The sequence below is a fragment of the Mya arenaria genome, chromosome 12 (assembly GCF_026914265.1).
Source record: "Mya arenaria isolate MELC-2E11 chromosome 12, ASM2691426v1".
Classification (NCBI taxonomy): domain Eukaryota; kingdom Metazoa; phylum Mollusca; class Bivalvia; order Myida; family Myidae; genus Mya; species Mya arenaria.
Genome location: NC_069133.1, coordinates 31113189 through 31140480, shown reverse-complemented (window position 1 = coordinate 31140480; position 27292 = coordinate 31113189). Strand labels below are relative to the sequence as shown.

Sequence of the window (27292 nt, the reverse complement as noted above, 5' to 3'; positions counted from 1 at the left end):
GAAACCAGAAAATGAATTTAACCCATTATTTTTCATTATTATATTGAATATCTTTTTTACTAAAAGATTATCATCAAGAACCCACAAGACATTGTTGGTTAGGTACATTTGTAGTCTTGGGGATTTTGCCAAAAAAAACCACAAATATATAATGTCGACAGACATTTCCTAAAAAAGTATGAGTGCTATTTAATATTCAATATCTGATAAAATCTTCTTTCGTAAAATTTGGTCAACACCTAACTTAACCAAAACTTGTCACAAAGAATGTATGTTTTACTCCCAAAAAAGATTGTTCCTCAAAACTAAATATTTCATTTTTGGCCTCTGATGATGATGGTGACCAACTTTTGCAATGTGGAAGGCCCTTAACACCATTAAAACTTGGAGGTATGAACCCTGTAAGTTTTGCTAACACTGTTATTGCTTTCTTTTGCATTTGAGGTGATGATCTTTGTGGTCCCCTTATTTATGTTTAATCAAAATTAAATATCATTTATAAGAAATGTTCTCTTTTTAGACTAGGGCACTTGTGGCCTAGTTCATAGCCGTAATCGCGATGTCTGCATTTTCAAGCCGAATCTGGGGGTTCACTGACGTAATGTATTCATACGCTGTATTTTGATCGGATTGCCGTTAGCAAATTTGAATAATCAAAGTAGTACCAGAACTGATTACAATGAAAACATCCAATAAAAATAGTTCTCCTAACAAGACAAGCTAATTGTATGTTCTTTTAATGAAGCACAAGAAATGGGTACGTAGCGAGTGAGTTAATCGGGTTAACTACATGAATGTTCTTGCATACGGTCAGATTAAATGCAATAAGAATATGAACATATTGGAAAAGTATGCATCGACATTTTCCATTCAAAGCTCTTGATTGATAGACTGGTAGCCGCTTTCTCTTTTATCCGAAAAAAGACCAGTATCAGCTAACCACAGTGCCCGTCGCGCATTCGAAATGTCTTGTGGGTACGTAAAACGAATCAAGCTTGCGGTCTAAGTAGTAAACAACCAAGATATTTGTTGTTGTTTTTTTTAAAAAGTATTGTTATCCTTTGTATAGAATGTTGGTATTAATTTATTAACAGGGCTGTTCTTTTTTTCGACATAATTTGCATGTTGCCGTAAATACAAAGTTTATTTTTTCTAATCATTGCATGTCACTCAGCACTTTTTTAAATACAGCATGATTTTTGGTATTGATTGTTTAAATACTATTAATGTAAAATAAAAAAAACCATATGCCGCGTACCTGTATAACGTTATAACTTGTGTTCTTGAGGAAAAGTAAATTCGGGTACCAGTCTACTGTATTGACTCAGTCACTCTGATCAGAGCGGTCCAATGATTCACACATGTACATGTTATCACTAATTCCGGATGCTGATGATGTGAATTTTATACGTGTTATATTGATGAAATTTATCAATAAAGTCGCCATTGAATGATTACCACCATCAAACGGATTTATTGTCATCTTACCGTGGATAGCATGTTTAATTTGACACGTAGAATTTCAAGCAATACAAGTTTGTTTGATAAAATCATGTGATTTCAATTTTGCAAAATGGAGATAAAGAAATATCAAATATGCGCATACTTATTTATAGTTTCATTTTAAATGAAGCCAAATGTATGAATATGTGCATAGCATCTGGCTTATGAATATGATGAGTGTTTACCTATGTGCATAGAAATGTCTTGGAGCCATTCTAAGTGTAAGTACATTTTGTTCAATGACATTGTGTGATAAACCATCGCCATTTGCCTGCTCACTTTTGATTTCTACTCTTATTATGCGCCAGTCAATTGTTACCACCCCCTCGGGGTATACTAGGGAAAAGGGCAGCGTTTTCACCTTTCAGCGGTGTCCTCGCAGTGCCTGATGATTACGGTGGTTTTGTCTTCCCGCAAAATATAGCGGGAAATTACCCTTACCTAAGATCCTTGGGGTGCGAGGTTATTTGGCAGGGATTTTACCACCAGTTCGTTCCCGCAGGGTAGGGCAGGGATTTTATAGGGGATTGGTTGGACTGAAAGTCAAAGTATTCCCCAGACCTGGAGGGGGGGGGGGGGGGCGGGCGTGGTTACATTTGACTGGTGCATAAAGTTCTTTTTCTGAAGACGCTTTGAGCTCACTTTTTGTTTCCTCGCCAAGAATGAAAATCAGTAATCACCCAATGTTGTGGCATAGTGAAGTAATGAAGATTTAACCTCACAACAGTCTTTCTCAAATGCTGTCCAGGCTTTTTTATGCTGAAGAATAACTTACCTGGAGATGTCAGACCAGAAAGCGTCTTGGCATGAGATTGGATTACTATGGATCAGCATGCACCAGTCAATTGTAACAAGGGCCCCGACATCCGGGGGTATACCGGGGAAATGGGCCGTGCTTTTACCTTTCAGGTGGCCCGCAGTATCGGGTCTTCGTGGAAAATACAGTGCGGATGTGGCTTAACCTAATGTCCCTTGGGTGCTGGGGGGGGGGGGGGGGGGGGGATTTGGTGGGGACTTTGCCATCAGATCATCCCTGCAGGGCGGGGATTTTAGCTTGGGTTGGCTGGACCGAAAGTTGACAAATTAACTAATTACTTATTAGAAGTTAAGAATATATATTTATTTATATAAGTTATACTTTGCAATCTAAATCATAGATTTGAAAAAGGTAACCTGTATCAATAAATGCAATTATACATAAATAACTGTGCAAATCTTTATGAATCATCCAAATATGAGTACCTTGCAGGGTCTATGTTATTTTAAAAAAATTATACTAAGGGAGCTTTCAAGATTAGCTTTCCAATCGCATACACAATGCAGTTTAAAACCTTGATAATTCAAACAAATCTTGCTTGCAGACCATTACTATTAAATATTTGATAAGTCACAGACATTATAAGGTACATTTTAAATGGGCTGTACTCAGTTAATAATGAAAAAGAAAAAACTTTCTTTTTTATAGAAAGAAACCTGACATTAACTTGGTACCAAATTAATGCATTGAAACTTACTAACTGATGATGCACATAGTTTACAAATGATTTATTAATAGCAGTTATTTCGTGTTTTTCCATTAAAAAAAGATTACTAAGTACATTGTATGTCTACCGAGTATAATTCATTCCTTATGCGTAATCTGCCGTTGATGTTATTACGTGATTTAAGCGAGTTAGGTATATATCTGGAAATTCCACCCAGTCTTCATAGCATAGTGGATTCGACACTGCACTGCAATTTTTTTACATTTTGGTATTTTATTTACAATAACGATATCAAAGAGTAAAATAGTTTATTAAAAAATTGTCCTTAGATTCGTTAAAGAAAAAAATCCAACTTTTTTGGTGCCATTCTGGTGTACAGTCCCTTTAATAAACAACAGGTGAAGCCAATGCTGTATTAAATTTGAGACAGACAAAAAGAAGACAGTACAAAGTTCAACAAGTGTGACCAATTTGAGAATACCCGGTACCTTACGTAATTTATAAATATTCATGCGATTCAGATAATTTAAATGCTAGAAATCACAAAAAAACATTCCCTTGAATTATTCCTGTCATAGTTTAAACTCAAAATCAAATTTCAATGCACAGCATTTGAAATAATTTTAAACAGATGAAAAACTGTTATTTTTAAAAAGCACAATACATGGTTTATCTTTTATGTGACCTAACATTAATATAAAAATTTATTCAGATCATAATTTAGAGACTTTTCTTGCACTTAAATGTGAACAAGTATGCTTGGGATTGAACACTAAGAAAAACAAATTTCAATGAAATTAAATGAAGCACAAAATATACAAAAATTGAAACTTTTTAGACTTTCAAAACTTTAACATTTATACTAAATACGGTTACATAAAATGATGAATACGTTTGTAGGATTTGATATCCCACTAAATGTAACCGTCGGCTTCGTTCATTCTAAACTTTCTCTCAGTGATAAGGAATAAATTTTATTCACTGCAGTTGTTTTCTAACTTTATGAAAATAAGAACAATGGAAACTGCATTTACTGTTGATCAGTGCAGATTGTGGGAGGTCATGGTTGATTTCACTGAACCACCAATAAGCCCTGCCGAAATTGGATTCTTATTGGTCAGTCAGGTGTTTTTGGTAGGCATGATTAGTATGAATCTTAATTTTAACCATCATTTATGAATGTTTACCAAATCATTGAATATTGAAATAACAAGCGAAATGTTAGTTTGAATGATGAAAGCCATGAAATATGTGAAGTATTCAAAAAGAGACCATTTTCCAGCTTGTGTAAGTATCGAGAAAATTATTAAGTAAACTTATTTATTGTTTATCTGGAAAATGTTGAAATCTCATGTTTAGGCTTGATTGCTATGCTATTGCAATATGTTTTATTCATTGCAATATTAATGTAAAACATTTTTATGTTGACTTAAGTTTGTAGATAAAAACTAATGGTATTGGTGATATGAGAATGATCTGGTAAGTCTTTAAAATCCCTTTTGGTATTGTGAAGATTTTGCTCCAGTCTTGATCAGTTTAGCTTTTGAAGATTTTCAAAGTAACTGCAAAACAAGTCCAGCTGCCTAGAAAGACTATGTCAAACCCTGACCAGATAAAATTTCTAGTGTTTTCAAATTACCACCTTGGCAATGGTTTTATCATAACATAGGATATTAATGCTAGTGGTTTTAAAGAAAATGCTAGTGTTTTTGTATTTGGAATGATATATCATAAGTGGCACTAAATTGAACATAATTTATAGTTCTCATTGATAAAACACATAGCCCCAAGTACATGTTGATCTAAGATTTAAGGCTTGGATGGAGTCAGGTCAAGAAAATTGCATGTAACATTGTCAATACATTGTACTTTCCAACGCAAAAACTGTTTGTTTATTCAAGTATATAATGCAATCCCCACACCAAGGAAATGCAGTATTGCTTAACCAGCTCAATTGACATCATGAGTTGGACATTAAATTGCTGCAATTAAAGGCACATCTAGATATCAGAATTATTCAAACTCTGATTTAGCAACCTTATTATAGTTTAATAAATGAACTACTTTTGGGAAATGAAAGCTTTTTTAGATTTACAAGGACGGGTAAAAGTATTTGTAGTAAAGTAAATGTACTGCAACACCTGATACATGTTGCCTAGGAATCTTACAAATTCTAGGCACTCCAAATGTTACAGTTCTATTCAATTCGGAGTGCCTGAAATGAAAGCTTCTTGATTCTACATTCAACATCTTTCTGTATGACCAATGACCAGGAGAACCATGAACCTACAACCATTTGCAACTATTGATATAGGGAGCTATCAGGACAGAGACAGAGGACAATACAAGAATGGCCTACTGTTGCATTTATTGATGTCTTTTACAAATATTATCCAAAGTATGGCCCTGTGGTTTAAAGCTCCCCTGAAAAAGAGGTGACAGGTTTTCTATATAGGATATAATTACATCATTGAAAATCTTCTCTGAAACTGCAAATAACAAACCTTTGATATAAAATGATTTAATCAAATTAAACAAGTATGTGTACTTTGGTTAACATACGCCAACCACGTAAATTAATTTGTGTAGGTCTGATTTAACGACATTGAGATTTTCAAAAGAACTATGACTTTATCTGATTAAACACTTTAGCCCCCCCCCCCCCCCCCCCCCTACCCACGCTTTTAAAATATCCTTTGCAGCTTGCAAGCAGTTTTAGTCTAAAGTTTAAGCTACCCCATTAAACAGTGACCCCTTGTGATGTGAGCCGATTTGTTTAATGCTTAGAACATGGTTATCAACATTCCCCTAAATGAAGCCCTAGTCCATCAGTGCTTTCAGCACTTTGATTTGTATTGTTTTGATGGCAAACATGAAACTAAAACTATTTGGTCTTTCAAATGTTACTTTGGAATTATGCAAAGTAAATGATTTGAAAGACAAGGGAAAACCAAATTAATGCCAGATTTTTCATTTGGACCAATAGCCCGTCAGATTAGTGAAAAAATCGTTCACATTGTGGTACAAGCACCAAAATTGACATGGAGACTCTTTTGGATCAACTTATTCGGAAAATCCCGTTAGCCACGTAAAATTAAAAATGGCCGCTATTTTTTTTTCAAAATGGTCGCCATTCAAGTTAATCGTTACTGTTTTTATTTTTTAACTTGACATGCATGACCAAACTAAACGGGTTGTGATCAGAAATTATTTATTTAATGCATATTTAAAAAAAAAAAAAGATTTACAAAAATTAAAATATTGATTTCCCAGGTAGTGATGTATATTTTTGTATTTATGTGTTTCATTAAAAAAATATAAGCTTTTTTCTATATTTTTTTCAGCCTTTTCTCTGTTATTTTTTCTTTTTATTTAAGAACAAGTTGACTTTGAATACATTCTAGCCTGCACAATTAACACGGAGCTGTATGCGGGAGTCTAAATCGATAACACTTCCACTTGGTAAAAGAGCTGTCCAAAAGATTTGCCACACATCAGTGCTTTTTCAAGCCCTTGTCAGCAGGGCTTTCGATTTCCATTTAACATATAGTTGATAGGCCCCATATGCAAATTGCCTAGTATTGCAGCACGCTCAACCTGTTGAATAAAAGCTTCTTGCATTAGAGAAATTGATTAATATGACCTTTGTTTTTGAGCAAGCAATGTCAGTCTTATTTCGTCAATACTATCAGTGGCGCTAGAACTATCACATAGTAACTTCGAACTTTTTATGAATAGTATGATCCTTTTTTGTCAATTGTTGGTGAGTTTTATAAAAAAAATAATAGAAGCATACATTCCATGTTTGTCATGCACTCTATTTCCCTTGTCAGCAGAATGCAGATACGACATCACATTCAATAAAAGTATGGAAAAATAGAAGGCTGTTGGATTTCTCGGCCAATAGAAACACTTATATCATGTATGGAACCTCAAGTGTTATCCTTGACCAAATGCATCCCGCAGCTATTCTACATCAAGAAGCTATAAAATTGGCATAACATTGACCGCAATGACAAGAATGTATGTGTAGCTGGCTTTAATCATAATGGTTTTGTAACTGTCTGCTGCTGTGTGTTCTGCGTCCAAGAATATTCATGATTGTGTCTGCTTCCTTTTGCAATGTTTGTGTCCTTCAAGACTTATTGCAGACAACACCATCTCCTTGAGTGACCACAACTGTTAACTATTATTTGGACACATCTTCACAAAATTATCCACCAGAAAGTTGAATAGCTCACGCTTGTTGCATGTTATCTCTCAAGACGCTACGCCAATATTGTGGGATTTTCTTTGTCAGTCACTCTGCGTCTAGTTCCTATGCCTCGCATTGTCCGTGTTTCAGATTTTAAAGTAGAGGACCAGTATAGGTCAAACAGAATATCTTTTCCCGCGTAAGTACAACTGCGTGCTTGTACTTTTGAGACTACTTCTAGTGATGCATATTAAAGTCGATTTGGCAAAATTGATGACACCAGCCTCTAGAATTGACCCAGGTTGCGATTTCAGGCAGCTATGGAGATTATCATTATCACTCAGTGCAGTGGGAAAAGACCGATTTTTATGCTGAAGAAAAAACGGTCACATTCTCAAGAAAGGCAGAATAAGTGTAGAAAACAGACGACAGTCGTCCTTATTAAGATTTTCCCATATGAAGCATCCTCTATCGGCTCTGGCTTTTGCCGAAAGAAATATGTTGTTTTCTTCTTGTTTGGCTAATAAAATGAGCACTGTATCAATCCCTTACAGGAACTTATTGAAGCGAGTTTTAACGTGATCATAATGAGAAGCAACCATTTCAGCAGCATTAAGATGTGCAAAACATGTTGTATCCAGTGTAAAAAATATTCTTATTCTCCCCAGTAGTAGCATTGCCCATATCATTTTAGTGTACAGCTTCTGAATGTTCAACGAAGGCCTTTTGTGTATGTTCTTTCTGTTCGTAATGTCTGGTATTTTTATTTGCATCCATGACTTCAAATGTCAATTCATACTGACTGACATCAGCTTCAGCACCATGGCACCATCCACCGTCATAGTTCGGATGGGTCTTCAGTCACAAAAATGGCACCACCATTACCTTTGATAACAGCACTAGCTTTCTCATGAGCTTGGTCAATAGGCCACGCTGAAAATTCACGATTAGATTTGTGAACAACAGATATCCCGTTATGGAATTCTGCGCATAGCTGAGGATGTGTATGAAGCACCATCATGTGTCTGAGGTGTATGGGGAGCCATCGCGCATAGTTTACATTGTTGTTTGCAAAAGAGAGTGGTATCTGCACGCACAACAATTAATGGCATAAAGTAAAATCTGCTTCACGGAATGATCAGACCAAGGACAAGATTATTAATTCCAATGTCAACACTAGATTTCTAAATTGATATAGTGATCTTTTAGTTTTGCGCCTTTTACAGCAGTCAACGATACATATGTTCATTAGGCCCTGCACACTCACTGACATTGTACAGCCTGTAGGCTTCTTTAAGTAGATTGAAGAGAGTGCTAGCTGTAAGCTGGTACATTTGCCGGGTCCTAGTGGCACTTGAAGCAGGAAGAAAGCATTTTGCTGTCCCTGAGGAAGTAGTCCCTGCCTCATCAACGGCTCCGATCCATCTCATAATTTGATGGGTCCAGTGGACTGAAATGCCGCCAGTTCAATATGCAGACCCAAGACATAATGCCAAACTTGTCTTCACGTTTTTTTTCAGCCAATGACACTGTTTTGCTAATGCGTAGATTATGTTTTTCCATCTTGTTTGTACAATGATACTTTCATTATATGACTAAATGAAGACAACATTTTAAACCTTGTTAAGGCGAGCTATGTCAGATAGTTGTCTTTGAATTACTATAAAGTATCTCTTAAGAGCTTGCACTGTTGTAACGGCTTGATTGCTTCATTGACAGACGATGTTGGTATCTGGTCCCTGGTACTTGAAATTAATTCATCAGTGTATATGTTATTTTTTTGCATTATTCTATACTGTTTTCAAATTGGTGTGTGCTCTAATGAGGCTTATATATTTTAATTAAGTAATTTCTCATACATGATGAGGGACAACAGTGAGGTTATGGCCATACTAACAAGTTAAACATTAAACTCGAGTTCAAGTGCACTTTTGTTTCACTGACCGTTTCAGGAAGGTATCCCATCATTTGACGGTTAAGCAATGTTGATGATAGAATGGTTTGTTTCTGGTGTTTGTATTTGTTTATATGGAAAAAAATTTTTTTGGGTGTTTGTATTTGTATTTGTGTATGTGATGTTTATATGCTTGTGTCTATAGTTCATTGTCGTTTAGGCGTTTGCCTGTCCCTATAAAAGAGTTCATTTTTGAATGTTCGACTACTGGGCTTAATTGTCCCTGTAGTTTTCATTGTATTAGTTATTATCTTACTGGTCCTGCATTTAACAAGACTACAGGTATGGGGCTTGTTATTTAGCATCTGGGACACTTAGCTTTACTAGAGATTATTTAGCTGACATTAAACCACAAAAAAAAGTCATGCTGAGTTTTACGGCAGTGGTTGTGCTTTGTCGTAAGTGATAGTAAGAGCTTCAATAAAGTTTTATATAATTTTGTTTCACTTTAAAAGCAAATGTACTGTTTCAACCCAAATGCATTATGATAGAACTATTTAGTCATTTTGGTATTAAGAATAATTTCTTTCAGTCGGATTGGCGGCCATCTTGAAAAGGGCCGCCATTTTGAAAAAGATGGCTAACGGGTTTTTCCGAACAAGTAACCTAATAGGAATACTAACGCAAATTTTGATGATTGTATCACAAACCAAAATCATTAAGATAGAACTGTTTGGTCAACTTTTGTATTAAGAAAAATTTATTCTAATCGGGATTGGCAGCCATCTTGAAATTGGCCGCCATTAGGAAAAATAAAGATGGCTAATGGGTTTTTCCAAACAAGTAGCCTAATAAGAATTCTTATGCAAATTTTGATGATTGTATCACAAACCAAACTCATTAAGATAGAACTGTTTGGTCAACTTTTGTATTAAATTATTTTATTTCAATCGGGATTGGCGGCCATCTTGAAAATGGCCGCCATTTTGAAAAAAAAAGATGGCTTACAGGTTTTTCCGAACACGTTACCTTATAGGAATAACTATGCAAATTTTGATGCTTGTATCACAAACTGAACGATTTTTCTTAATATTGACTTAATCTGCCGGGCTACAATGCGATTTTGAAGCAGGATGTATGTTTATAGAGGAAAGAGTAAATGCTGCTGGCCCATGTATTCACACTCAGGTCCGACCTAATTTTTTACTAATGATGACGCATTTTTACACTACTTGCTCATATTCTGCTGAGAAGCTTCAGGATAAACACTGTTGAATTAATGAAAGGAATAAAAAATCTAACGCAATTTTTGTCTTACTATTTGAACTAGTTTTTGACGGGAGACAACCAATATGCACACTGGTCTTATTAAATATCATTTTGACAAATACTTTGAACAGTTGTTCCATGAAGATTGGATAAACACTGTTAAATATATGAACACATTTTTTTTTATTGATCTGACATAGTGACTTACTGGTAGTTTTTACCTGATATGACCCATACTAAATCACACTGGTCCTATAATGATAGGCTGAGAAATATTCTGTTTTGAGTTTCTTGAAGATTGGATGAACACTAATGAGCTTGTGAAAGAATTAAGAAACTTCAACACAAAATTACCGGTCTTGACATCATGCTGACAAACTACCCTGACCATTTCTCATGAAGACTGGATAAAAACTATTTTATTTATTACACTAAAAAAATTTTTTTAACACCTGCCAAAAACAGACCCACCCATTCCTACACCCAGCCTCCCCCTCCGCCTGCCTGCCTGGTTTTTCGCCAATCCATTTTCTATGAAAAGTCCAGCTACATGAAAATAAGAATTGTGAAAGGGAATTTGAAGTTGTTCACTTTTTCAAATTTGCTTTCATTCACAAAAGAACAGCAGTGTAAATTCTGAGACAGAATTGCCATAAAACTGAGACTTATTAAGTTTGATAGCCAGTAATAATAATGCAGTAGTCAAATCTCTGCATAAAAAATAAACTGTTTTAGCTCAAACTTAAGATTGCTTAAATTATACGGGTTCTTATTTTCACAAATGCTGTGTTTTGACCATTAGGCTGGGTTTAGTATTTGCTATGCAATGACTGCATGAATACCTTTCAATACCATGATAGGCCTTATATAAAGTATTAATTCTGCCAAGTGTTTAGATTGTCAGTTTTTCGAAAGATTGGTGTTGTTGTCATTGGCAGTATTATGCAAAAAACTTTTACCTTGGTCATAATTCTAAAACCATTCAAGACATTCATATTAAACTTGGTGCACATGTTTCACATGTACAACAAGGTGTAATAATTATAGATGTATGCCCCGATTTACAACTGATCGATTAAAAAGATAAAGGGCAAGGGCTCACTTTCACTCTGCAGCACTCTTGTTAAATTCAAGACATAATGGAATTGTGACTTATCATGAAAAAATGGAACCCTCTGTTTAAAGCAACCTACAGTAGAAAAAGGTGTGTGGGCTGCACATTGTTAGAAACCTAATCCACAAGACAAACTATGTACTAGTTACAATTTATTAATAAACTGTCATGAATTTTACATCATAAACTGTCGAAGTACCAGGAAGTAACATATTGTTTTACTTATGAATGGAGCTTTTATAGGGATATACTTATATCGAAGTCTTCCTTACATTATTGTATCTTGAAATAGGTAGAATTTAATTGGGTATAAACAGTATTCCTCGAATATTGACTTACAGTTTTAAATTTTTTATATTAAGGCTCCAGAAGAGTAATTGGCAGACCATTACACCATCCCTTAAAATCTTAATTCATTGGATGAATATTTATAAGGATGATCTGTAACCACATGAGGTTTCTTGTTTTGACTGAAATACAACCATTTTATATATTTTACTTGAATTGTCATCAATTCATTCTTCTAATTTAACCTCAAACTTTTAAGCGAAAAATGAGAATATATTTTTTTCAATTTAGGTGAAGAACATGGAAAAAGAATCTCATATTTGTTGCTATTTAATAGAAGGCTTTATTAAACTTAATGCTACTGAAAAGTTATTAAACTCGCCAAGGGCTAGCTTCAAAACTTTTTCTATGCTCATTTGTCTTATTAATTGCTATCATTTGAACTAGAGCTATCCCTGATGGTGATGAATATCCTCCGACACTAAGTAATATCTGGACATCATTCTAAGCAATGGTAAAATGGCACATCAAGAAATAACTAGAGATTGCTTTTTTGAAAAAGCGCTTGTCTCCCCTATTGTGTGGTCGTAGCTGAGAAAAAATAAATGATGGACATGAAATTTGTAACTTTGGACTGCATGGAGACAAACCAACAGTGAAGTTTGGTTTATTCGATAATATTAAATAGTGAAGAGAAGAAAGTGTTGTTGATTAATCATGGAAAATGTAAACGAAGTTTGCATTGTATGAAGTTCCTTGGCGCAAGCGTTATTCAATTATTGATCGGAAACCATTTTTCAGCTCACAGTCATCGTGACCATGACCTTTTACCTACTGATCACAACATCAATAGGGATCATCTACATAACCAACTTGCATACCAAGTATTAAGTTCTTGGGTGCAAGTGTTCTTTAGTTACTGAGCGGTAACCATTTCTTCAACTCAAGGTCATGGCAACCTTGACCTTTGACCTACTGATCTCAAAATCAATAGGGGTCATCTACTAGTCATGACCGACTAGCGTACCAAGAATGAAGTTCCTGGGTACAAGCGTTCTTAAGTTATTGAGCAGAAACCATTTTTAAGCTTAAGGTCACCGCCAACGTATCATTTTTTACCTGAAGGTAACCTTGACCTTTGACCTTTTGATCTGAAAATCAATAGGGGTCATCTTCTAGTCATGAACAACTAGCTTACCAAGTATGAAGTTCCTGAAACCAAAGGATCTTTAGTTATTGAGCGGAAACTTTTTCTTCACTTCAAGGTCATGGCAACCTTGACCTTTGACCTAGTGATCTCAAAATCAATATGGGTCATCTTCTAGTCATGACCAACTAACATACCAAGTATGAAATTCCTGGTTGCAAGCGTTCTCTAGTTATTGAGCGGAAACAGTTTCTTCACCTCAAGGTCACGGTGACCTTGACCATTGACCTACTGATCTCAAAATCAATAGGAGTCATCTACTAGTCATGAACAACTATGAAGTTCCTGGGTACAAGCTTTCTTTAGTTATTGAGCAGAAACCATTTTTAAGCTTAAGGTCACTGCCAACATAACATTTTTTACCTGAAGGTAACCTTGACCTTTGACCTTTTGATCTCAAAATCAATAGGAGTCATCTAATAGTCATGAACAACTAGCATACCAAGTATGAAGTTCCTGGACCCAAAGGATCTTTAGTTATTGAGTGGAAACCGTTTCTTCACCTCAAGGTCACGTTGACCCTGATCTTTGACCTAGTGACCCCAAATTCAATAGGGGTCATCTACTAGTCATGACCAACTAGCATACCAAGTATGAAGTTCCTGGGTCTAAGAGTTCTATAGTTATTGGGCGGAAACGAAGTGTGACGTACTGACTGACTGACTGACAGACTGATGGACTGACTGACGGACAGGGCAAAAACAATATGTCTCCCCATGAATGGGGGAGACATAAAGATATTACACGCAAATGATTTTTACATGGAAGGTCACCACGACCTTGACTATTGACCTTGTTACCCCCAAAACAATTGGGATCATCTAGACATCATGACCAACCTCACTTCAAAGTTTGGTGAACCTAGATCAAAGCATTCTCCTGATATTGCACGGAAATATTTTTTTACATTAGAGGTCACAGCGACATTGACCTTTGACCTTGTGACCCCCCAAAATATAGGAGTTTTCTAAACCTCATGATCAACCTCCCTACCAAGTTTGGTGAACCTAGGTCAAACCATTCTCAAGATATTGAGCGGAAATGTTTTTTACATTGGGGGTCGCCGCGACCTTGACCTTTGACCTAGTGACCCCAAAAACAATAGGGATCTTCTACACCTCATGACCAACCTCCCTACCAAGTTTGGTGAACCTAGGTCAAACCGTTCTCAAGATTTTGAGCAGAAATGTTTTTTATATTGGGGGTCGCCGCGACCTTGACCTTTGACCTAGTGACCCCAAAAACAATAGGGATCCTCTACACCTCACGACCAACCTCCCTACCAAGTTTGGTGATCCTAGGTCATGCGGTTTTCCAGTTATCGATCGGAAACGAAGTGTGACGTACGGACGGACTGACGGACTACCGGACTGATGGACAGGGCAAAAACAATATGTCTCCCCCAGAGAGGGGGAGACATAATCACATCATACATGTCTTATCCCCATACAGAGTAGATAATTTCCATGGAATTTTTATCCACCCCCCTGTCTCCTGGCAGGGAAGAATATCCCCCAGAATAAAGAACAAAAACAAAACAAAGGGGTCAAGGTAGCCTATATCAGCTCACCCGTGTAAAATTTTAATGTTGCACTAGACATTGCTACAATAAAAGGGCAATAACTCTAGGATGACTACAGCGATTTGTCTAGTAATCAAACTCGTCAGAAGCATTATTCCCATACATATTCCTACCATATGTGGTGATGATTGGACAAATGCTTGTAAATTATTGATTGGACAAGACAAATGGTGATAACTCTTGAGTGATATCACTAGTTATCAAACTTGTCTAACATATTACGCCATATATTCGGACCCAATTTGGGTGATGATTAGTCAAAGGCTTCTTCAGTTATTGATCAGACAATACATATTTTAGGCATCATTTTATAATTAAAGGGAGATAACTCTCTAGTGAAATGGCTGATTATGGAACTTGTCCAAGATCTGCCTATACACATTCTGACCAAATTTGGTAATAGTTGGACAAACAGTACTCAAGTTACAGACAACGTTATGGACCTGTTCGCTGTAGCGAGGTAAAACTACAAAATTGTGGATGGGAATGGGAATATGATCATTCTGGCCCAAAAATGACATTTTGAGATATTGTAACCTTTATGATGCCAAGTATTTCTAGAACAAAAATCCAAAGTTTCAAGTCAAAATTCACAAAAACTAAAAAAATATAGTACTTTTCGTAACACGGGTGTAGAAATCGAAATGAACAAAATGTATGGTCTAATGTGTTTATTTAGAATGAAATATCCATGTCAGATAAGTATCATGTCAAGGACTATTTACATGTAACATATAAGTTTTAGCATAGAAACAATAAGCACTCATAGTTTGATTACAAAAGTTAACGAAAAGTTCATAAGTGCATTTGGTTGCTATGGTAACTATTGATAATGCCATTTTCACTCATTTTCTAAATGTTTCTCAAAAAATAATGTTTTTCATAAAGTTGTGTTTTAAGTTATTGACATTTTTATGATACCAAGCAATTGCAGAAATAAAATCTGAACTAGTCAGTCAAATATTAAAAAAACAACAATGGATATGGAACATTTCGTAACAGAGAGCTTTAACACAATTTGAACGAAATGTTCGCTAAATCTGTTCTTATTTTGAATGAAGTACACAAGTCAAAATATTAATATATAAAACTATCTTTACTAGTATCACATTCACTACAAAAGGAAAATAACAAGTATACATTGCTAATGTCCATAATGATAAAGAAACTTACAACAAAGGTCAAAGCAAAATTCAGTTGCTATGGTTACTTATGAAAATGCTATTACCAATCATTTTTGAAAGTCCGCATAATTTTTTTTTATTTATAAGTTATTGACATCTTTATGATACTAAGTATTTACAGAAATTAACTCTAAAGTTTCACGTTAAATTTCACAAAAGTTATAAAACATATGAAACATTATGAAACACAGGGATAAAAAACAATGTGAACAAAACTGTTCTTATTTTAAATATTATATATATGTCAAGATACCTGTTTAAATATATCACTTATCTTTACTAGTGTTACATAAACTTCAACATTAAAATAGCAAGTACACATTGCTAATGTCTATAATGACATAGAAATTGGCCACAAAGGTCAAAGCAAAAATCGGTTGCTATGGTTACTAATGAAAATGCTATTTCCAATCATTTTCAAAGTCTGCCACAAATAATGTGTTCTCAATATACAATGCGTTTTAAGTTATTGGCATGTAAATGATACCAAGTATCTTAGGTATAAAAACTAAAGTTTCTAGTCATTTTTGTACAAAGAAATCAAAAGATATGGATCATTCTGTTACACATTGGTAAGCCAGTTTGAAAACAATGTCCACTAAAAATGTTCTTATTTTAAATGCAGTGTCCATGCCGAAATACTAACTTAACTGTCTGTTATAGCTAACACATAAACTAATTCATAGACACAAAGAGTACACATTGCTCATTATATGTACAAAATGACATAAAAGAACTACATAAAACAACAGCCTGTTGCTATGGTTACATGTGATAAGCCATTTTTTACTCATTTCTTTCATATTTGCCACAAACATTTGATCTACAATCGACATTTCACCAACAAATGAGTAAACTTCGACTTTACACAGTTGGTTTAGGGCATACTACAGATCTTGATGACTCAGATCTAAAGAATGGACCAAAAGAATATTGAAGGTACGATTGACGTTCAGCATCTAGGCACGTTGCGTGCTTTATTTCAGGCAAAACACCACATTCTGGACTCATCCTCAAAAGAATAACTTCAATTTCTGAGGAATCTACAAACTCTTTGCATACTACAACTCCTGGTTTATGTTTTGATACATAGAAATGGTGGTATTTGGTAATATTCTTTAGAGTTTTGAAATATGTATCTAGGAATGATTTCCAACTGTGAACTGTGATTGGCTGTTGAGGGTCATAAACCAAGTGTGGGATGTTGTGGCCGGACTTTGAAGAGGTGAAAACAGTGTGGGCAATTTCTTGAAGATTCTCGGCATTACAACATCGCCACTGGACCTTCCAGTTGCCGAAGTGACAGTCAGGAGCAAATTTGGTGTGCCCAGCCAACATAGTGTTTAGTGTTACACTCTCATGCAATCCTGAAAATTGTTGGAAGATCTGTTTAGTGTAAATAAAACTTATCTATATTCACAAAAAATATAACTAAGCAAATGATTTTAACTAGGGTATAATAAAGTTTTCAAGACATATAAATCTTACAATAATGGAGTGTTAACATATGTTTATTTAGTTAACATATTCCTCATATCAAATTACTGCCAACTACACTTTAACTTCATCCAGTTCTGCATCCTTTAAAATTAAAGCACCAATCGCAGATATCAATGATGTGATTGATTTCAAAAGACAGTGCATTTGTCCTAAAAAATCAGACAAACAATAATTAACAGATAAGAAAACTTACCTGTCATTACAGGTCACATGGCATACCAAAGCACAGCATTGTTCTTGTTTTGGCCGACAGCATTATCGAAATAAACCTGGAAAATTTAATACATTTTTTTTCTTTTTTAAGCTATATGCAGTACATGAAGAAAGCAATGTTATATTGATGGACACATTTCATAAGCCATGGTTGAATCCAAATATCCAATCGTTATCAATCATCGAATGTGAAATGGAAAAAAAAATCTGAGTAAGAATGTGTTTCATGGTGTAAAATATGTTAAGTTTCATCATCTTTTATATTCACTATTGATTCTCATAATCTCTTCTCAGCAATAAGGATAAAGTTTGCATAAGCTGTTAGAACCTTTAATCCATTAAAATTCTATAGATAATTTAAATGGGTGAAGCACTAAATACCTCAGCATGTTTTTCACCGACACCATAGTGCTGAAAGTAGTGGTGGGCCAGGCTCACGACACTGTCACTTCCTTTCCCCGGCAATTCGGCCTCGTCCACCAGATAAAATGTCTACTTTCCTGTACAAATAAATGTTAACTATTGTTAAAGGGACTAAACACCAGATTGGCACCAAAAACAGTTTTTTTCTGTAACAAATCTCAGGACAATTATTTAATAAAATGTTTTACTCTTTGATATCATAATTGTAAAAAAAATACCAAAATGTAAATGTTCGATCCGGATTCACCAAAATTGCAGTCCAATGTTGTATCTACTGTGCTACGAAGGCTTACTCTAAACCTTTGGAATATCTAAGCTATATACCTAACTTGGTAATATCAGGTGATAACATCGACAAGCCAATCACGCATACAAATGAATTCTACTAGGTATACATCTTCAAAGACAATAATGATAGCAAATAAAAAATCAAATAGTATTTTACTTTATGAAAACAGGTGATCCGAACCGTTATTCAGTAACATTCAAATGATAGTAGTATGCACACTGCAGTTTGTTTACATTTTGAATCTCCTTGACATCTTCAGCTCTCAGAGTACCATCATAACTATTTTACATTTTTTTATGTCGTTGAAATTAGTCTCAGAAACATCATGTCCACTATCAGACTCTTGTTCATTTCACAATCAAAATCATCATTATTTATCAAACATAAAATTGACCTTTCATCTGAATCTTTTATATTTTGACTTTGAGAAGACTGCACAAATTCATTTATAATAAAGATTGTCAAGTTAAAGTTGTTCATTTGCAAAATCTGGATCATCATTTTGAATATATTCTTTTTCATAAGGTACCGTCGAGGCCTGTGACAACGTTTAACATTTAACCTTGGCGGTCATTATCGGTTGCTAACAACAAAACAATTCGCAGAATTCACTTCCGGGTTTTGACAATTACTTTGATTGCCATGTGAAAGTACTGTCAAATTACTTATCAAGCTTGTAGATTGTGTTATACTGATTAAAAATAATCATTAATGATTAAATAACATTTTATTTGTACTTACCACTTGAAATTCCACAATTTAAACCAAGAAACGTTGAAGTTTAACACCGGATGTTCCTCGTGATAAACTGGGAAACGGTGTCTCGGTTACTTCGTTGTTTGTCAGAATGTTAACAAATATCGGTTATAAACAACCATTTCATGATCAAGCATATTCTGATCAATGTTCTTTCGTTTCAAAAAAATAAAATAATACTGTTTTTATTTCAAAAACGCCTTACATCATCGACCAGAAATGTTTGCACCTTACCGTCATACAAACGTAGTTGCCAAAGTCCAAAAGCCGAACAGCTGACCAACTCTTTCGGTAAATTAAACACACGTTCAAAGGTTATGATCAACTAAACGTCAATAAATAGTGTTTCAGAGGGTTTATTGCTGAAATTGACGTGTTTTTTTTTATGTTGACAACAAATAACTAAGTTTTAAGCTCGAAAATACCATGAAAAATCAAGGGGAAAAGAGTGCGCGATTTGATTCTCGCTTTTTCTCGTTATTCACGTTAGCGCCACAATGATCAAAATCGCGTTCCCATCCACAAATGAATACAATCTTAAATGTGGGGTGTAAAAAATGAAAAAATAAGTATTTGTTTTAAAAGTTACAAAGGGCCTTAACTCTTACAGTATTTAAGTTTGAGTTATATAACTTGTTACAAAAAGAGCATTATTACTGTGAATAAGTTTAAGAAGTTTCAATATCTTCAATGATTGTACAGCAATAAAATAATTCTTTAAACAAGGGGCCCAAAAGGGCCTATGCTCTACTGGCATGGCTCTTGTGGTCATTTTTAATCCAGAGCATGTATATATGGGTAAAAGGCAACAGACATAAAGTTCACATTTTGTGTTTGGGTTACCTGAAAACATTGCACGTTCAACATCTGAGCGCAGAAAGTATTGTAAGCAGATTAGTTGCATGAACTATTTTAATATGTGCCAAGTAAAAGTCATCTGACAAAAAAATGCTTTCAAAACTGTACTCATGGTAAAAATTTCTGTAGTTTTAAAAATTTAAAAAAGTTGGTCAAAAGGTCAAAGTCAAGGGCATCCGAGGACAACATTGATCAATTTGAACAAACATTCACAGGCAATTGTGCTGAGATGGATGCACTTAGGGCTAAAAAAAATTGGGCTTTCAACAAGAACAGGGCAGAGTACCGGGTAATTCACAAAATCAACTGCAGTACCAAAAAGCAAATTGTCCCCCTTAATCCTAGCCTTGAATTTAGATGTACATGTAAACTTGGCTAAAAATAGAATTTGCTCATGCAGACTAAAAATAAGTTAACTAAAAATAGCATTTCTTTAATTTAAAACTTTCAAGGCTCATAATCTAGGCATGCATAGGCGGATATTGCTGGTTTTCAAAAAGAACCAAGCTCTAATTGATATCTAAATACTGTACAAGTTTCATCGAGATACAATCAAAACTAAAGACTGTATCACATTAACAAGAAATTGTTTACATACGCACGGACGCACAGACCCACATACTACGTACACATTACCATCGCATAACCTCTTCTGGCCTTTGGCCAATGAGAGCTAAAAAATCAGTTTTTAGTCATTTATTTTTTGAAATTAATTTCCTGAAAAAGTACAATTTATGAAAAAAATGTGTAGGGGAGATAACTCAATAAATATGCCTGATAGTATTATAGTTTTTGTGCACTGCATTTCCTCTCAATGCCATCTATCTATATATACGGTTTATTTTATAAGTTTTATTTCAATTCCATCAGTTGTTTTGAAGTAAATTGGCTCAAACAAACACCAGTTATGAAAAAATGGTTAAGGGGAGATAACTTAATAAATATGCATGATATGATTATTGTTCTTAAGCACTGCACTTCCTCTCATTGCCATATATATACAAGGTGCAGTTAAAAAGTTCCCGGACTGGTTATGTATTGCACAATTCCGATGTCTGATCATTACGATACTTGTCACACACAAATCCTGACAATATTTTTACATTTTGTAAGCAAAATTACTAATATAACATCCATATTTTGAAAGATCAAGAGGGCCATGATGACCCTAAAATGCTTACCTAAGCAAAGGGCCACAACTCTGTAATAAAGCATTAATAAAAATGTTGCAATTTAAACATATCTTTACTGATGACGATGCCTTGTTTTATATTTGTAAAGGGTCATGCAATAAAGCTACCTGTACAGTTCCATTGAATATGAATTTGATTTGGGTGCATATTGAGTTATCATATGTTTGTGACATTTTAGTTCGTGCAGAGACATCTCACGAACGCATTGAGAAAGAAACGTCCGGACTGCAAAATTTGATCTTTAATCAAGACAACGCACCTGCACATCGGGCTGAAGACACATTACTAACAATATATTTTTAGGGGTATGAAAGACTGCAATATTCACCTTATAGTCCTGACCTTATGTCTTTGGACTTTTGTGTTTTTCTAAGATTAAAGGCCAACTGATGAGGTTGCAGATTTGAATCTTAAAAAGAAACATGAAATTTGCTATCAGGTTGGTGGAAAGCAGCTACGAAAAGGGGTGGTACACAGATATTTTTAATAAGTGGGTAGACTGACACAGAAAATGCATTGAATTTCAAGGGCAATATACTTTGAAAAACATTGACTAGCATACAAGCGCCTAGGCTGACGTAATTTCATTAGTGAACGTTAACTGTACAGTGATCCGTACAGTGTGAGTTATGCTTATTTGCTATGTAAAAAACAATTGTTTCATGTGTGATTAAAAAGAAATATATTTACAGTCCTGTAGAATATAGTTTCTGCTTTAGTTTGATGCAATTTCATTTTTTCTATTCCAAAAACTGAAAACAGTACAAAGATAGTCCGGGAACTTTTTGACTGCACCTTTTACGTACCAAGCTTTATTTCAATACCATCAGTAGTTTTAAGATTATTTTCCTGACAAGAGTGTGACAAACAGACCAAGGGAACAACAAAGCGTCAACTATGTTCCCTCCCTTCGGGCAGCATAAAAATCTTTACGTTAAATTTGTACACGTTTAAACTTCTATACATGTGTCAAGGCTGAGGGCGAGACAGTTTTAACTTCTAAATATGCGTCAAGGTTATTGGTAAGATGGTTTAAACTTCTAATTGTGTGACAAGGCTATTGGCAAGAGAGTTTACACTTCTAAACATGTATCAAGGCTGTTAGGGAGACAGTTTAAACTTCTTTACATGTATCAAGGCTATTGGCGAGACAGTTTACACTTCTTAACATGTATTAAGGCTATTGGTGAGACAGTTTAAACTTCTTAACATGTATCAAGGCTATTTAAGCGGAGACATTTTACACTTCTTAACATGTATCAAGGCTATTGGCAGAGACAGTTTAAAAACTTCTTAACATGTATCAAGGCTATTAGGGATACAGTTAAAACTTCTTAACATGTATCAAGGCTATTAGGGAGACATTTTAAACTTCTTAACATGTATCAAGGTTATTAGGGAGACAGTTTACACTTCTTAACATGTATCAAGGCTATTGGTGGCGACAGTTTACACTTCTTAACATGTATCAAGGCTATTAGGGAGACATTTTAAACTTCTTAACATGTATCAAGGTTATTAGGGAGACAGTACACAATTCTTAACATGTATCAAGGCTATTGGTGGAGACAGTTTAAATTTCTTCAAATGTATAAAGGCTATTGGCAGAGACAGTTAAAAGAAGTTTAAACATTTATCAAGGCTATTAGGGAGACAGTTTTAACTTCTTAACATGTATCAAGGCTATTGGCGGAGACAGTTTAAACTTCTTAACATGTATCAAGGCTATTAGGGAGACAGTTTACAATTCTTTACATGTATCAAGGCTATTGGCGGAGACAGTCTACACTTTTTAACATGTATCAAGGTTATTAGTGAGGCAGTTTAAACTTCCAAACATGTGTCAAGGCAAAGGGCTAGACAGTTTTACCTTCTAAATATTTGTCAAGGTTATTGGCGAGACAGTTTAAACTTCTAAACGTGTGCCAGGCTATTGGTGAGACAGTTTAAACTTCTAATTTTGTGGTTTATGGCTATTAGGAAGACAGTTTAAACTTCTAAACATGTATCAAGTCTATTGGCCAGACAGTTTAAACTTTTAAACATGTGTAAAAGATGTTGGCGAGACAGTTAAAACTTCCAAATATGTGTCAAGGCTCTAAAATTAGTGTCCAGCTTGACAGTTTAAACTTTTAAATATATGTCCAGGCCATTGGCTAGACAGTTTAAACTTCTAAATGTGTTTCAAGGCTATTGGTGATACAGTTCAAACTTCTAAATATGTGTCAAGGCTATTGGCCAGACGGTTAAACATTTAAACTGGTGTCCAGGCTTTTGGTGAGACAGTTTAAACTTCTTAATGTGTGTCCAGGCTATTGGTAAGACAGTTTAATCTTTTAAATATGTGTACAGACTATTGGCTAGACAATTTAAACTTCTAAATATGTGTACAACCTATTGATACAATCTGATGAGCCTAACTTGTAACTTACAAGAACATGTTTGAAACAGATTTGGCAAAATAAAACAACACAAAACAACTGCTATTTATATGTGTACATATATGAATGGTGTTTCGCAACCTCTCAGATATCACTCCAATTACTTACATCAATAACAGCATGAGACAAATCAGCCCTCTCAAAGTTGCAGAAAGAAAGGTTGGCTCCACTAAGGTTGGCATCTTTAAGAATTGCATACTTAAAGTTGACGCCCCGCAAATCTAGCTTTGAGAGATTAGCTCCAGTGAAGTTGAGGCCCTGAAACATACAACCACTCTTTTACATTAATGTGCGGGAATACTACCTTTATGTAATCTATGTATAATGCATTAAACAAGAGGTCCATGAGGGCCTATACTCTACTGGCATGGCTCTTGTGGTCATTTTCAATCCAGAGCATGTATGTATGGGTAATAGGTTACAAACATATAGTTCATGTTTTGTGTTTGCGTTAGCTGAAAATGTTGCACGCTCAACATCTGAGGACAGAAAGTGTTGTAAGCAGATTAGTTACATGAACTATTTTAATATGTGCTAAGTAAAGGTCATCTGACGTAAAAAATATTTGCTTTCAAAACTGTATTCATGGTCAAAATTTTATTTCTGTAGCTTTAAAAATAAAAAAAGTTAGATCAAAAGGTCAAAGTCAAGGTCATCCGAGGACAACATTGATGCTCGTTTGCAAAACTGTACACATGGTCAAAATTTCATTACTGTAGCTTTAAAATTAAAAAAAGTAGGTCAAAAGGGGTTGGGCCAGCTTTGGCCCCAGAGGCATAATTTCAACTGTTTTTTTCTAGACGGTCATCATATGATGCTCCACAACAAATATCAAAGGTATGAGCCTTGTGGTTTGAAACAAGAAGATTTTGAAAATATTTCTTAAATAAGTCTCTAGGAAACTTGTGACATCCGGGGCAGTGCCAGTTTTGACCCCAGGGGCATAATTTGAACAACCATGGTAGCGGACCACTAAATTATGCCTTATTCAAAATAGCAAGAGTCTGCATAGCTGGTTCAGACAAAAAGATTTTCAAACATTCCCAATTTAAGTATACAAAACCAATGAACCCTGGGGGATGGCCAGTAATGACCCCAGGGGCATAATTTGACCCAACATTCACAAGCAATTGTGTCTAGATGGATGCGCGAACGACAGACACTTAAAAATGGCCTTTGGCCTTTCAAAAAGACAAGGGAGAGTAAGACACAAAACCAACTGCACAACCAAAAAGCAAGTTGTCATCCTTTAATCCTAGACTTGACTTTACATGTAGGCTTGGCTAAAAATAGACTTAGCTAAAAATAGCGATTTTTTTTATACTTTCAACCTAGGCATGCATGGGTGGATCTGGCTGGTTTTCGAAAGGAACTGAGCTCTGACGGATATCTAAATACTGTACAAGTTTCGAGATACAATCAAAACTTAAGACTGTATCGTGTTCACAAGAAATTGTTTACAGACGCACGGACGCACATACTGCGTGCACATTACCTGATGATCGCGTTTGGCAAGTAGAGCTAATAAGTGATTTTTTAGTGCATTGTATTTATCAATGTTTATACTTCATAACAAAGCATTTAAAGCAAATAAACAAGCAACAGGTATGAAAATAAATGACCCTACATATTATGATACGTAAAATACTTATCTATGAAGATAACGATAATGCGTGAATATCCATATAAGTAAAAATGCGTATTATCATAAATCATAACCTACAAAAGAAAATTATGAGTTAGTAAAATTTCTGATATTGAAGTTTAAGAAAGGCAAAAATAGAAGTATTAAAGAGTAACAAGCTTAGGCCACACCAAACTAATGTTTCGTTCCTCGGATTTTTCTCAAAAAAAAAATGGAGCGAGCGAGAGAAAAAAACAACTAAATTACAATTTTGTCAGTTTCCATAAAAACTGAAGCGAGCTAAGAGCGAAATTTATTTTTTCTTATAATCAATATAAATAGGAGAGATTTTTCAATAAAATTGCCTTTAAACCCATTTGAATGCAATCTAGAACTGAACCTTAAAAGGACATTGGGAAAATGTCTAAATACATACTATTTATTCATCCGTTTTTAGTACACACATTATATGGATAAACCAAATTTCTAATTTAATTAAAACATATTTTAAGTATGACAATCATTAATTTTGTAATAAAAAAGAACGCTGCTTTAAGGAGAAAGTTTGAAAAGACTTCTATAAATGTACTTGAATCACTTTAACATCATTTGCAACTGTAATTAGACATTCATTTAAGGACTGATTTCGGATGTTTTAAAATCATATTTTACACTGGCATCATCAAACATCACAATCCATATACATTTAAATTTCTTGACTTAATTTCGTTTTGAATATCACAGTAAATGCAATGGCATTTGCTAATGGAAATGAAAAGTACAAGGGTATGTTCAGAGTACTTTTATGGTCAGTGAGATGTTTTAGAAATCCCCGATTATGCTGTATAATGAAATAAAAATTAAAGTGATTATCTTATGTTAGCCTTACCTATTTTTTGGTCTATCCATATTAATATCGCTGTGAAAAGATATTTGTTTGAAACTGTTGTTTTGTCAGAATTCGTCAAAAATGACTTTGATACATCATTTGGACCAAACAATGACCCATGTTCCTGTTAAGTGAAGTTGTCTTTTTCAGCATCAATGTCAAACGGTAAAATTCTAGCCACTTGTATTTTGACTTGAATCAAATAATACTTAATTGAGTCATTGTTCATCATTCCGATTTCCATCCAAAAATAATCCCTAATAACCCAATATTATAGCTACCAGTGTCAGATACACATGTTTAATTGAATAATTATTGATTCAATTAATGATCCATTAGTGCATGAGACGATGAACAATGACTTCCAGCATGGTCAAAACACATTCATTGTAAAAAATAAGATTAAATTTCCAAAATTTGAGCCATAGTGTTTATACCAAAAGCCGCCATTTTGATTGAATTTTTTGGAACCTGAATACTATAGAACTGATCGATATACAGTATAAAACACCACACATTGGTTACTTCCCTCTACAAAAACAATTTCACTAGCGTAGAAAAATTATATTAATTGATTATTTCTCCAGCCTTTATTTTTTTTATTTCAACCAAAATCTGGCTGTTGATTAAAATATAGGCACCAAAAAATTATTATTTTTTTTTTTACATTTTCAAAAAAATAGGAGCAGTAGATCCGCCGAACGAAACATCAATTTGGTGTGGCATTAATGATTTGTACATATACCTGACATCTCAGCTCTTTGTCTGTAGAGGTTGCCAGTAGTTTAAGAACAAACTCTCGTCTAACAATAGGACTGTCCTCATCTGCCGGTTGCTCTCTCTGTATAAAAAGTGGAGTAGATGTTTTGGAAGTATCTTATAGAAGCAAATTTCATCCAACACATAAAATCCCTTCTGAGCCCCACAGATAACCGACGCAGCTTATCAGAACACCAAGGTGGTCATAACGAGGCTACAGCGCACCAAGGATGGTCAGCGAAATTTGCTCACAGCAATTCTTAGAAACTAATAATATAGTGAAAATAGCGGATATTATTTATGATAGAGCAAGCATGAATGTGGAAGCAGAGGTACATATATGGCGGGTATATTAATATGCAATGCTCGAGGAATGAATTAGTTAATAATAGTTTAGTTGTTGGTTTGATGAAAATCAATAATTGAAATAATTACTGATAGTACAGAGAACGTATATTGCATTCTTTTTCAAGACGAAAACTTAACGACACGATTACACAGTTGTATCAAATGTATTTGAATTGGAGACCACATTTCAAATTTGTTCATATACGACGATTTACGTCGAATGAAAAATTATATTGGTGGAATTGGAAAATAAAAGATGTTCTTTATCTTAAATATAAG

General features: G+C 34.6%; 1 protein-coding gene and 1 long non-coding RNA gene across 2 annotated transcripts in view; both read right to left on the bottom strand.

The window, feature by feature from the left end:
* The window catches only part of LOC128211652 (BTB/POZ domain-containing protein KCTD9-like), a 148580-nt gene that overhangs the window by 10935 nt on the left and 110353 nt on the right, over nucleotides 1-27292 (bottom strand). The window contains exons 8-9 of the mRNA XM_052916661.1: nucleotides 26652-26747; nucleotides 23502-23651 (exon numbers count right to left, since the gene is read on the bottom strand). Of these exons, the coding sequence (XP_052772621.1) occupies nucleotides 23502-23651; nucleotides 26652-26747 (246 nt within the window). The remainder of the gene's footprint in view (nucleotides 1-23501; nucleotides 23652-26651; nucleotides 26748-27292) is intronic.
* LOC128211656 (uncharacterized) lies at nucleotides 15193-20428 on the bottom strand. The gene is made up of 4 exons (XR_008257333.1): nucleotides 18887-20428; nucleotides 17815-17933; nucleotides 17414-17489; nucleotides 15193-17087 (listed from the first exon to the last, which is right to left on the bottom strand). It is a non-coding gene; the product is annotated as an uncharacterized LOC128211656 (long non-coding RNA).